This window comes from Dama dama, chromosome 11 (genome assembly GCF_033118175.1).
Source record: "Dama dama isolate Ldn47 chromosome 11, ASM3311817v1, whole genome shotgun sequence".
In the NCBI taxonomy this organism is placed as follows: domain Eukaryota; kingdom Metazoa; phylum Chordata; class Mammalia; order Artiodactyla; family Cervidae; genus Dama; species Dama dama.
The window spans coordinates 734,811-748,361 of NC_083691.1; the positions used below are offsets into that span (position 1 = coordinate 734,811).

General features: G+C 52.6%; 1 protein-coding gene across 1 annotated transcript; it reads right to left on the reverse strand.

Moving 5' to 3' along the window:
* Positions 1 to 5,792: 5,792 nt before the first annotated feature.
* Positions 5,793 to 13,030, reverse strand: TOR4A (torsin family 4 member A). The gene is made up of 2 exons (XM_061154118.1): positions 12,683 to 13,030; positions 5,793 to 11,984 (listed from the first exon to the last, which is right to left on the reverse strand). The coding sequence occupies exon 2, from the start codon at positions 11,945 to 11,947 to the stop codon at positions 10,727 to 10,729; it is 1,221 nt and encodes a 406-aa protein (XP_061010101.1). The 5' UTR covers positions 11,948 to 11,984; positions 12,683 to 13,030; the 3' UTR covers positions 5,793 to 10,726.
* Positions 13,031 to 13,551: the final 521 nt, after the last annotated feature.

Below are 13,551 nucleotides of genomic sequence, written 5' to 3' on the forward strand. Positions count from 1 at the left end.
CCTCTTGCCTTCAGTCTTTCCCAGTATCAGGATCTTTTCTATGAGTCAGTTCTTCACATCAGGTGGCCAAAGTATTGCAGCTTCAGCTTCAGCATCAGTCCTTCCAATGAACACCCAGGACTGATCTTTAGAACTGACTGGCTTGATCTCCTTGCAGTCCAAGGGACTCTCAAGAGTCTTCTCCAACACCACAGTTTGAAAGCATCATTTCTTCAGTACTCAGCTTTCTTTATGGTCCAACTCTCACATCCATACATGACTACTGGAAAAACCATAGCTTTGACTAGACGGACCTTTGTTAGCAAAGTAATGTTTCTGCCTTCTAATATGCTGTCTAGGTGAGTCATAATTTTTCTTCCAAGAAGTAAGCGTCTTTTAATTTCAGGGCTGCAGTCATGATCTGCAGTGATTTTGGAACCCAAGGTAATAAAATCTGTCACTGTTTCCATTGCTTCCCCATCTATTTGCCATGAAAATGGGTCTGGATGCCATGATCTTAGTTTTTTGAATGTTGAGTTTTAAGCCAGCTTTTTCACTCTCCTGTTTCACCTTCATCAAGAGGTTCTTTAGTTGCTCTTCACCTTCTGCCATAAGGGTGGTGTTATGTGCACAACTCAGGTAGTTGATATTTCTCCTGGCAATCTTGATTCCAGCTTGTGCTTCATCCAGCCCAGCAATTCTCATGATGTACTCTGCATATAAGTTAAATAAGCAAGATGACAATATACAGCCTTGATGTACTCCTTTTCTGATTTGGAAACAGTCTGTTCCATGTCCAGTTCTAACTGTTGCTTCTTGACCTGCATAGAGATTTCTCAGTAGGAAGGTAAGGTGCTCTGGTATTCCCATCTCTTTAAGAATTTTCCAGCTTGTTGTGATCCACACAGTCGAAGGCTTTAGCATAGTCAATGAAGCAGAAGTCGATGATTTTCTGGAACTCTCTTGCTTTTTTTATGATGCAACAGATGTTGGCAATTTGATCTCTGGATCCTCTGCCTTTTCTAAATCCAGCTTGAATACCTGGAAGTTCTCAGTTCATGTACTTTTGAAGCCTGGCTTGGAGAATTTTGAGCATTACTTTACTAGTGTGTGAGATGAGTGCAATTGTGCAGTAGTTTTAGCATTCTTTGGCACTGCCTTTCTTTGGGATTAGAATGAAAACTGACCTTTTCCAGTCCTGTGGCCACTGCTGAGTTTTCCAAATTTGCTGGCATACTGAGTGCAACATTTTAACAGTATCATCTTTCAGGATTTGAAATAGCTCAGCTGGAATTCCATCACATCCACTAGCTTTGTTCATAGTGATGCTTCCTAAGGCTCACTTGACTTCACACTCCAAGATGTCTGGTTCTAGGTGAGTGATCACACCATTGTGGTTATCTGGGTCATGAAGATCTTTTTTGTATGGTTCTTCTGTGTATTCTTGCCACCTCTTCTTTAACATCTTCTGCTTCTGTTAGGTCCATACCGTTTATCTCCTTTATTTTACCCATCTTGGCATGAAATATTCCCTTGGTATCTCTAATTTTCTTGAAGAGATCTCTAGTCTTGCCCATTCTATTGTTAAAAATCAATTAATTGTCCACTTAAAACGGGTAAATTTTGTGGTATGGAAATGATACCTCATTCAAACTGTTTTTTAAAAAATAAGCAGACAAGAAAACTAGAACATAAAATACAAGCTCAACCAGACTGATTAGGGTTGTAAGTTTAGGTGGCTAAAATATGAAGAAAACGAGATGGTAATTATCTTGAAAGTTGGGTGTTATAGAGTAGGGTGGGGAAGGGGCGTGGGGCAGGTGTGGGGGTGTCAGTGAGTAGAGAGGAGGCCAGCGGATCCAGGAGACTGACTGTGTCCTATTTCTTGACCTGGATAATGAGCACACGTGTGTTTGCTTGGCAGTAAAGCTTTATTTTATTTCATTTTTGGCCACACTGTATGGTTTTGCGGGATCTTAGTGTCCCCACCAATGACTAAACCTGGGCCACGGCAGTCAAAGCACTGTGTCGTAACCACTGGACCGCCCATTAAAAATATATTTTGTTTTATATACATTTCTTGATGTATGTTATATTACACAACAATACCAATCAAAAATGTACTGTTTCTGAGAATACGTCAAATAAAAATGAGCAAGACCTGTCTTCAGCAAATTACAGGCTCTACTGAAAGACATTCAATCAGGTCTTAGTAAGTGTAAAATAGTGTGAAGGGATCGTTATTCCCCAAATTGGTCTGTAGAGTCAGGGCAATTCTGATCAAATCCTAAAAGGCTTTTCAAAGAATCTGACAAGGACTTCCCTGAAGGTGCAGTGGTGAAGGCTCTGTGTTCTGTCCTCTGTTAGGGCTCTGTAATGCAGAGGGCGCAAGTTTTGTCCCTGGTCAGGGAAGTCACTCTGCCACTCCTCCAGATGGGCTCTCTGGTTGTCATGGCCCCTGCCAAGCTGCCCTGCTCCCCATAAAAGCAAGTTCCCCTTCTTGTTCTCTGGATTTGCCTTTGGTCTATCACTCTTCTAATACCCTGAATTGCAACTCCTCTGCTATTTTCAAATAAACTTGCCTTTGCTGGTAAAATAACTAGCTACCACTTATCAAGGTTAATCTATATGGTGTCAGAAGTGGGCTCTGAAGGAGGTGAGCCCCAACAGACTATGGACCCTGGAGCTGAGCGAGCCCCTCATGCTCATCGCTTTCCTGGATTTCGTCTTGGACTCCACACTCCATTCTTTCTGCGTCTTGAGCTCTGACTTGTCTGGGATCTGGACTGGCTTTGCCCTCTCACAGGGAGGCTTCATCTTTTCTTGGTCAAGGCTTCATCCTTGGTGAGGACTCAGTTGTTTTCTGGAGAGTGCAGTAGTGACATTATTTGGGGGATGAGCTAACTGGAATCCAGTGACTTGTTTTATTCCTTTTGGAATCTGGTCTAGGACTCCAACAACTTTCTTGGGCTTCCAGGAGAACTTAGGGAAAAGGGATCCTGGGCATCCAAATGCTCTGAGGGCGGCCCTCCCTCAGGGACTCTGGCAGGTCCATGTTTAAAAGCCTGGACCCTGACAGGCTCTCCCCCCGCAACATGTTCATTTTTTATAAAGTGGGCCAAACAAACTAAAAGTAATCCAGAATTAAGATGGCCATTACAGGGAACTTTTGATCATCCCAAACTCATTTTTCTAAAGATTCACTTGGAGGACTGTGGTTCTAAAATTAAACAAAAAGAATGGGATATCTATTTTCATTGGTACCTGGAAACTTCCAAATGTGTGCAAAAGTCTTAATTGCTTGTTTGCAAGATAACATTTCTTAACTGCCAAAACAACTGAAAAACTTGAAAAGAACAAAACAAGCCCATTACAGTATACTAACACATATATATGGAATTTAGAAAGATGGTAATGATAACCCTATACGCAAAACAGAAAAAGAGACACAGATGTACAGAACAGACTTTTGGACTCTGTGGGAGAAGGTAAGGGTGGGATGTTCGAGAGAACAGCATCGAAACATGTATATTATCTAGGGTGAAACAGATCACCAGCCCAGGTTGGATGCATGAGACAAGTGCTCGGGCCTGGTGCACTGGGAAGACCCAGAGGGATCGGGTAGAGAGGGAGGTGGGAGGGGGGATCGGGATGGGAAATACATGTAAATCCATGGCTGATTCATGTCAATGTATGACAAAAACCACTACAATATTGTAAAGTAATTAGCCTCCAACTAATAAAAATAAATGAAAAAAAAAAAAGAACAAAACAGTTTCTGAAGCCTCAGGCTGCTTGATTCCCCCTCCCGCAGTGGGTTTGTCTCTGGCACCCTCTTGTGTCTTCACTTCCTTCTTCTCAGACTCCACCCACTTTGTCTCAGACTCCACCCCCTTTGTCTCAGACTCCACCCCTTTGTATCTGACCCACCCCCTTAGTTTTGTCCTCTCCCCTCCGCTAAGGAAACCTGCCCCTTCAAAATCAATCTTCTTAGGATCCTGCTGCTAAACCCCTAACTATGGAGCAAATAAATAACTAGAAAGAAACATTAAAATAGCAAATGCCCTCAATTTTTTGTAATATACAAATATACTCCAAAACTCCTAGGAGAAAACTTGCTTTCTGTTACTATTTGTTGAAATCTTGGTAAGTCATGCATTATGTTTGTAAAGGGGAATTTTGTTTTAAGTTAGTCCACCTTAAGGGGCACCATTAAAATGGAGGATTCCAAACGTCCTGATGGAGATTACCAGTTGGTCAATACTGAAATCAGATTGATTATATTCTTTGCAGCCAAAGATGGAGAACCTCTATACAGTCAGCAAAAACAAGACTGGGAGCTGACTGTGGCTCAGACCATGAACTCCTTAGTGCCAAATTCAGACTTAAATTGAATAAAGTGGGGAAAACCACTAGATCATTCAGGTATGACCTAAATCAAATCCCTTATGATTATACAGTGGAAGTGACAAATAGATTCAAGGGATTAGATCTGAGGGACAGAGTGCCTGAAGAACTATGGAAAGAGAGATAAGAAAGCCTTCCTCAGGCCGCTGCACTCACCCTCTGCGATGGCCCACACTCTGTGGAGGGTGCTTTTCTCTGTACCTGAATAAATTCACTTCTTACCAAAAGAAAAAAGAAAAAAAAAAAAAAAGAAAGCCTTCCTCAGTGATCAATGCAAAGAAATAGAGGAAAACAGTAGTATGGGAAAGACTAGAGATCACTTTAAGAAAATTAGAGATACTAAGGGAACATTTCATGCAAAGAAGAGCACAAGAAAGGACAAAAAATGCCATGGACCTAACAGAAGCAGAAGATATTAAGAAGAGGTGGCAGGAATACACAGAAGAACCATACAAAAAAGATCTTCATGACCCAGATAACCACGATGGTGTGATCACTCACCTAGAGCCAGATATCCTGGAATGTGAAGTCAAGTGGGCCTTAGGAAGCATCACTATGAACAAAGCTAGTAGAGGTGACGGAATTCCAGTCGAGCTATTTCAAATCCTGAAAGATGATGCTGTGAAAGTGCTGCACTCAATATGTCAGCAAATTTGGAAAACTCAGCAGTGGCCACAGGACTGGAAAAGGTCAGTTTTCATTCCAATCCCTAAGAAAGGCAATGCCAAAGAATGCTCAAACTACTGCACAATTGCACTCATCTCACACGCTAGCAAAGTAATGCTCAAAATTCTCCAAGCCAGGCTTCAAGAGTACATGAACTGAGAACTTCCAGATGTTCAAGCTGGATTTAGAAAAGGCAGAGGAGCCAGAGATCAAAATGCCAACATCTGCTGGATCATCAAAAAAGCAAGAGTTCTAGAAAAACATCTACTTCTGCTTTATTGACTACACCAAAACCTTGACTGTGTGGATCACAATAAACTGTGGACAATTCTTAAAGAGATGGGAATACCAGACTACTTGACATGCCTCCTGAGAAATCTGTATGTAGGTCAAGAAGCAACAGTTAGAACTGGACATGGAACAACAGACTGGTTCCAAATTGGGACAGGAGTAGTCAAGGCTGTATATTGTCACCCTGCTTATTTAACTTATATGCAGATTACATTATGCGGAATGCCGGGCTGGATGAAGCACAAACTGGAATCAAAGTTGCTGGGAGAAATATCAATAACCTGAGATATGTAGATGACACCACCCTTATGGCAGAAAGTGAAGAAGAGCCTCTTGATGAAAGTGAAAGAGGAGAGTGAAAATGTTGACTTAAAATTCAACATTCAGAAAACTAAGATCATGGCATCCAGTCCCATCACTTCATGGCACATAGATGGGGAAACAGTGGAAACAGTGATAGACTTTATTTTTGAGGGCTCCAAAATCACTGCAGATGGTGATTGTACCCATGAAATTAAAAGACACTTACTCCTTGGAAGGAAAGTTATGAACAACCTGGACAGCATATTAAAAAGCAGAGACATTACTTTGCCAACAAAGGTCTGTCTAGTCAAAGCTATGGTTTTTCCAGTAGGTATGTGTGGATGTGAGAGTTGGACTATAAAGAAAGCTGAGGCACTGAAGAATTGACGCTTTTGAACTGTGGTGTTGGAGAAGACTCTTGAGAGTCGCTGGGACTGCAAGGAGATCCAACCAGTCCATCCTAAAGGAGATCAGTCCTGGGTGTTCATTGGAAGGACTGATGCTGAAGCTGAAACTCCAATACTTTGGTCACTTGGTTCGAAGAGCTGACTCATTTGAAAAGACCCTGATGCTGGGAAAGATTGAGGGCAGGAGGAGAAGGGCCGACAGAGGATGAGATGGTTGTATGCCATCACCAACTCAATGGACATGAGTTTGAGTAAACTCGGGGAGATGGTGATGGACAAGGAGGCCTACTGTGCTGCAATCCATGGGGTCGCAGAGTCGGACACGACTGAGTGACTGAACTGAACTGAACTGAATTCATATGACTTAACTGCATAAGCATTTGTAAAACTCTCACGGAAAACCAGTTGCTTTAATGTTTTGTTTTCCAGACACAACGGATCCCCTTTCCTCCTCTCCTTTAAGCTGTTTATGTGTGCCTGTGTGCTTCAGTCGCTTCAGTCATGTCCCACTCTTTGCGATCCCATGGACTGTAGCCTGCCCAGTTCCTCTGTCCATGGGATTCTCCAGGCAAGAACACTGGAATGGGCTACCATGCCCTCCTCCCGGGGTTCTTCCCGACCCAGGGATGGAACCCACGTCTCCTGTGTCTCCTGCATTTGGCAGACTGGTTCTTTACCACTAGTGCTACCTGGGAAGCCCTACGCAGTCTATACCTTACGATTTGGTAAAGTGTATCCTTGACATTTACATTTTTTCTCCCTACCTGGTCCCTCAAGAGTTCTGAAACTGTTATTGAATATTAGTTTTTCATGACAGTGGACATACTTGCACAGGTTTGATGGGGTCTGTTCTCCCTGGAACAGAATACCCAGTGCACGTGTCTCCTGCCTCTCTGATCCACAGCTGAGAAAGGGAGAAATGTTTCTTCACTGCTTCTATTGAAAATAACCAGCGGGGGAATTCCCCGGTAGCCCAGTGGTTAGACCTCCCCATTCCCACTGCCAAGGGCTTGGGTTTGATCTCTGGCTGGGGAACTAAGATCCCACATGCTGTGTGGTGTGGCCAAAAAAATTAAAAGTTTAAGAAGATAACCAGTTGGAATTAACATATACACACTACTGTACAGAAAATAGATAACCAATAGGGACCTAATCTGTAGCACAGAGAACCATTCTCAGTATTTTGTAATAACCTATAAGGGAAAAGAACCTGAAAAAGAACATAAGTGTTACTGAATCACTTTGCTATACACCTGAAACTAACATATCATTGTAAATCAATTATACATCAATTAAAAAAAAAAGTAAAAAAATCACTGGGCTCTGGCAGAGCACCCCTTTTGCTGTGCACTCCCAGAAGAGCAAGACCCCCACACCACGCCCCAGAGGCCGGAGGTCCTGGAAAAGGCACCCCTAAAGGACCCCCTCCAGCCTCACGTGAAGGGCACCACCAGGCCCTGGTGACTAACCATTGTGCCACCAACTCCAGGGACGAGGCTCCAGGCCCAGCGTCACGTCTAAAGAGAGCACCCAGCCCCAGCTGGACCTGCTCACTGTCTGCAGACCTGAGGATAAACGTCCATCAGGACCGGAAGCGGAGGACAGCAGCTTCCCCACGATGTCCGGACCCGACCTGTGCACATTCACTTCAACACAGCCCCTCACCTCATCCCCCTCCCTCCTTCCACGGAAGGACAACTCCCTCATTCGTACTTCCCAATCCCTGGAGAAAGGGGGCTTCCCTGGCAGCTCAGATGGTAAAGAATCCATCTGCAATGCAGGAGACCTGAGTTCGATCCCTGGGTTGGGAAAGCCCTCCAGGGAAGGGAATGGCTACTCACTCCAGTATTTCTGCCTGGAGAATCCCATGGACAGAGGAGCCTGGTGGGATACAGTCCATGGGGTTGCAAAGAGCTGGACATGACTGAGTGACTAACACTTTCACTTTCTGGAGAAGGGGGCCACCTCTTTGATTGCCCGATTTGCCATCGGAAGCCTCAGCCCACCCAGCGAAGCAAGGACCCTTTGGTTCCCTCTCTAGGTAATTTCACTGGGGCTCTAGATGCTGCTGTCTGTCCAGACTGCTCCTTGGGCCCATGTGGTACAGCTAGGAAGCTGAGCCCACCTAAATGTATACTGATAGAGCTAGGGAGCTGAGCCCACCTAAGTGTATTCCTTGTTTCAATGTGACCTGACTCTGGAATGGGAAAACAAGATCTTCTGAATACCTGCATGGAAAGTTCTAGGGAGCTGCCCATGCAAGCTGAGTCACCTTTAGACTTGCTGACACATCGGCACATCTAAGTAACTTCCTGGTGTGTGACCACATCTCTGAGCCTCGGTGACGCGATGTCAGTGCCTCTGACTGGTGAAGGAATCCCAGGCTCCATCACACTTGGTGAAGCTTTGTGTGCGTGTACTCCTTGCGTGCACCTTCTTGTGTGGAAGTTTGGGGGAGAGCCACTATGCTCGGGCAGCCTCCTGTCTCGAGGCTGGAAAATGGCACGGTGCGCCCGCTGTGTTCACTGTCCTGCTCTCCCCGCATGACTGAAGAGAAGCCTCACATGCATCCATCCCATTAAACTTCTGTAACTGCCTCAAGAATTTGCAGGAGGCCTAAGGACTGCAAGGAGATCCAACTAGTCCATCCTAAAGGAGATCAGTCCTGGGTGTTCACTGGAAGGACTGATGTTGAAGCTGAAACTCCAATACTTTGGCCACCTGATGTGAAGAGCTGACTCACTGGAAAAGACCCTGATGCTGGGAAAGATTGAGGGCAGGAGGAGAAGGGGAGGACAGAGGATGAGATGGTTGGATGGCATCACTGACTCAATGGTCATGGGTTTTGGTGGGCTCCGGGAGTTGGTGATGGACAGGGAGGCCTGGCGTGCTGTGATTCATGGGTTCGCAGGGTCAGACACGACTGAGCAACTTCAGTTTCAGTTTCCTTCTGTAGGGAGATCCTTCCTCCCATGGACAGGAGTGAGCACCAGCAAACATATGATCAGGAATTCCTCCCAGAAGCTAGGACTAGCCAACTCCAAGGCAGTCTCAGCTCAGCCACAGTCACTTAACCCATTGGCCACAGTGGTTTTAGATAAACACGTGCCTGTGATCACTATTTGCTGAGCAAGCACATTGGCTACAGCAGTATCACCTGGCAGCCCACTCTTCCAGGTGTGTCCAAATGTATGCCTGCAGGTCCGGCTCCCGGTTTAGAACCAGCTTGCAGACTGGGCGTCCCTGGGAGCCCCGGAGCTGGGAGGAGTATGGCCTTTCGCGACAGGACGTGCCCCCTCCCCATTCCTTCCTGTTGGGGCCCAGGGTCTGCATGCCGGGTGGACAGGCCGGCCACTTCCCTCTGCCGGGAGGGACCCAATTCCCTCCTGGACAGACGGTTCACCGTCTGCAGCCGACCACCACGAAGAGGACAGGTGAAGGGAAGGGCTCTTACCCTGGGGGACCCTCAGGGAGGGGCCTGTCAGGGAGGGGCTCTAGCGACATCAGCCTGTGGGCCTTGAGGTCTCACGAGGGCAGGGGTCAGGCTGAGTGCAGAGGTGGGGTCTGAAGCCCCTGGTACAGCCCACTTCCCGTTGGCAGCACCCCCACCAGCCGCCCCCCTCGGCCCCCTTTTTGGGATGCTGCTGCTCCCCAGTTGTGTTCCAGGCCCCCTACCTCCCAGGTCACACCTTCCTCCCAGTGGGCTGGTCCAGGCTGACCCTATGCCCATCAAGGAACAGCACTGAAACCACCGCACCTGCCCCCTTGGGAGCCCAGCATAGGAGGTGCCCCAAAGTTCAGCGCTCACCGCCCCCTTCCCTAGGAGCCACCGAGGCTCCTGCAGTCCTGCTCCAGGAGGCCGGAGCCTGGAGGGCCTGGGGAGGAGCCAGGCTGGCAGGAGCCGGGATGGCAGGCATGAGGCCCGGCCCCAGGCCTGGGACGCAGTGCGGACCAGGGAGTCTGAGAGAGCCCTATTAGAGGCTTCCCAGGAGTTCAGCACCCTGGAGCCGGTGGGGGCGGGGGAGGGGGTGGGCAGGACTTCCCACATGGGCCCACTGCCTACTTGGGTCACCCTGAGAGGGCCCCTTCTGGAACATTCAGAGGGCTCCCCAGATCAGCTCATTGGGTGAAACGCCCACCCAGCCCTTTTCCTCTCGGGGAGCCCCTGGGCCTAAGAGGCCATGAGTCCAGGCCGACCCAGGCGGTTCTGCCAGAAGAGAAGCGGCCAGGACTGCGGGATGGGGTGGGGGGTCGGTATGGCCGCGGCGGGTGCTTTGGAGTCGTGCTCATATCCAGCTCCGCGGGGACCACTATGCCACCCTTGGGGGCTGCTCGCCCTCTGTGACCATCCGACCGCTAGACCACAGGGACAGACGGCCCACTCCTAGGGTGTGGGCCCTGGGGGACACACTGGCATTGGAGATGCAGGCTGAGTTACGGACCAGCAGGTGGCAGACGGGGGCTGAGGGACTTGGCACTGGCAGAAGAGGTTAGAACTGACCCGGCCTGGCCCTCCCACTCCAGGTCCCAGCGTGAGTCGGCGGCAGGCCGCGGACAGATTTATTCGGGCCTCACAGGCCGCAGCAAACCCGCAGTTCCCCGCCTCCAACGACTACGGCCACAAGGACTTCCCGTGGTGGCGCAGCGGGCAGCCACGTCCAGGCGCACCTGCGCTACAAGAGGTTCACCGTGGCCACCACCTGCTTGCAGCCGGTGACGGCGAACTCGCGGCCGGCCACGCGGTAGTAGCTGAGCTGCGCGGCCAGCAGCTCGGCCCGGGCCTGCTCCGGGAAGAAGCCCTCCCCGGCCATCTCATCCCGGAAGCAGTTGACCACGTCCCGCTTGTCCAGCAGCAGGAAGGGCACGATGGCTGCGGCCTCCCACAGCGGATGCTGGCGGATCAGCAGCGCGCGCAGGCTGCCGCGCAGCTCCTCCTCGGCTGCGCGCAGCTCCTCCGGCCCTTCGGCGTGCCCCGAGCGGGACGCGTTCTGCAGCACGAAGCGCGTGACCTCAGCGCCGCCCGCGCCGCTGAGCAGCACGTAGACGGCGTTGTGGAAGCGCGGCGGCCGCTGCGGCTGCAGGAGGCCATGCAGCTCGTCCAGCAGCGCCGGCGGCAGCAGCTCCGCGTCGTCCAGCACCAGGAGCGGGGTCTTCTCCTCCGCCTCGGCCCGCGCCAGCACGTCGGCCACGCGCCGCGCCAGCTCCTCGCGGCAGCCGGCGGCGGCGCGCGGCGCGGGGCAGTGGTGGCGCGCGTGGTACTGCAGCACGAGTGCGCCGTCCTCCAGCACCGCGCGGAAGTGGCGCGCCAGCAGGCGGCCCACGTGGCTCTTGCCCACGCCGCTGGGCCCGTGCAGCGCCAGGAGCAGCGGGCGGCTGTGCACGTGCGTGGCCAGGTAGTCCCGCAGCAGAGCCACGAGGCGGCCCATGGCCGCCGGCTGCCCGAACACAGCGCGCTGCAGCGTCTTCTCCAGCCCGTCGAGGTCATAGCGCAGCGCGTTGTCGTCCAGGTTCTCGATGGCGTTGAGCACCTGGAAGCCCACGATGGCCACGAGCAACAGCAGGCAGCGCTGGGCGCGGCTGTGGCGCTCGGCGCGCGGCCCGAACTTGCGCGAGGTCTCAGGGTAGAGCACCAGGCGGCTGCGCCGGCGGCGCTTCCGCGCGGGTCTCGAAACCAGCTCGGCCGGCCCGTCGAAGGTGAAGAACTGCGGCTGCTCCCGGAGGACGCGCGGCGCCGCAGCCCCGGGTTCCGGCTCCACGGCCGGCGGGGGCGGCCGCCGCTTGCGCAGGAGGCGCACTTGGTGGCGCAGGCGGACGACGGCGCGCACCGGAGCGATCACGCTCGGGCTGGGGGCGACCGGGGCCGCGGGCTCCGGGCTGGACTGGCCGCGGTCCATGGCGCAGGGGCGGTGCTTGGCATACAGGTCGCCCTCCCTGCAACAGGAAGGCGGGGATGGTCTGCAGACTTCCGCCCGGCCGACTGGGACCCTCCCTCGGGATCTCACCCCACTGCGAGGCCCCCGGAGGGCGGCCCGCTGCCCGGAGACCGGGACCAGCCTCTGCCCAGGAAGCGCCTCCCCGCGGGGCCCCAATGCAAATCTCTTGGGTCCTCGCATAAACAGCCTCGGGCCTTGAGGAAGTGACTGCGCGGGGTGGGGGTGGGGGGCGCAGTTTATCGGCCGGCAGACCGCCCGGGCTTCCTGGAGGAGGGGTTCGTGCCGGCCAGGCGCCAACTAGGGGTAAAGCAGGGTCAAGGCCGGCCCCGCCCCTGCCGCAGCTCGCCTGCCGGGAGCCTAGAGGGGGCCAGGGCGAGCAGAGGTCCGAGCACCCCGGAGCTCGGAGGTGTCCCACACACGAACCCTGGGCTGGGGGTTGCGGGGGTACTTCTCTCTAGATTGGGCTCCAGCCCCGTTCCTGAGATGAGCCCAGGCCTCCCAGCCCCAAACAAGGATCCTCCCAACATCCCTCCGGTGGACACACGAATGGAGGGGGTGCGGGGAGCCCCTAGAGATGGGTTGGGGTGGGGGTGGGGGTAAAAACATGGACAGAAAGACAAAACTCGGAGGAGGGGGGATAGTCCATGAGGAGACAGCTGGAGAAAGGTGGGGTGATGCCCCGGCCCACCCCGGTACCTGCAGCTGCGTCAGGTCAGGCTCTCACTGGCCCCCAGACCCACACGCCTGCCCACGCCGGAGGCTGGGGCCTACCACTCAGGAAGCCGACAGCGCGGGCTTCTCTGCGTGGGTCAGGGCGGGGTGAGGGGCCTCACCGGGTCAGCGACACCTGCGGGTGCCCTGGGAGCGTCTGGACTGGAGAAAGCCCTGGGGAGGTTTCCGCTTCTTTGCAAAGGAAGTGAGTCAGGGGTGCGGCGCGGGCGGGACTTCGGCTGGACTGCGGCAGCGGCGCTGGAGGGGAGGCCTGGCGGGTTTGCCCAGGTCCCCAGCCGGTGGGTCATCTACCCTCCTCAGCCCTGCAGCCCTCCCAGACCTCCTGACTCAGCCCAGCCCAGGACACCCCCAGGATGTACCTCCCCTCCCCTGGGGCCATGGACCCCAACCTCCCCAGGGACATCTCCTCCTGCACCTGACGCCCCAGGGCCCGTGGTGAGGGGGATGGGTGTGTCCAGGCTGCCTGTTCACAGGAGCAGAGGGGGTGGGGGGGTCCTCTCCCCCTTCTGCTCCCCCAAACCCAATCTGGGGACCCCGCAAAATAGGGCTCATTTCTTTTTCCTCCCCCTCTTCTGCCAGGACCCCGGGCCTCATTGCCCCCACCCATCTCTGCCTTTGTCCCCTGTACCCCAGCCTAGAGCCCGCCCCCCCCCCCCCCCCGGCCCCGATACAGGGCAGCTCATGCTGGGACAGAAGCCCTGTAACTGGGGAGAAAGCCCCACACTGGCTCCAGCCCTAGCGGGAGGGCAGATTCAGCAAGAACTTGGACCAAGAGTTGGCAGGTGGAGACTGGGTCCTTCCCCAGCCACCAGTGTCACGCGGCCCCACCCGAG

Coding starts and splice junctions, on each gene's coding strand:
- TOR4A (XM_061154118.1), bottom strand. CDS start 11,947: ATGGACCGCGGCCAGTCCAGCCCGGAGCCCGCGGCCCCGGTCGCCCCC.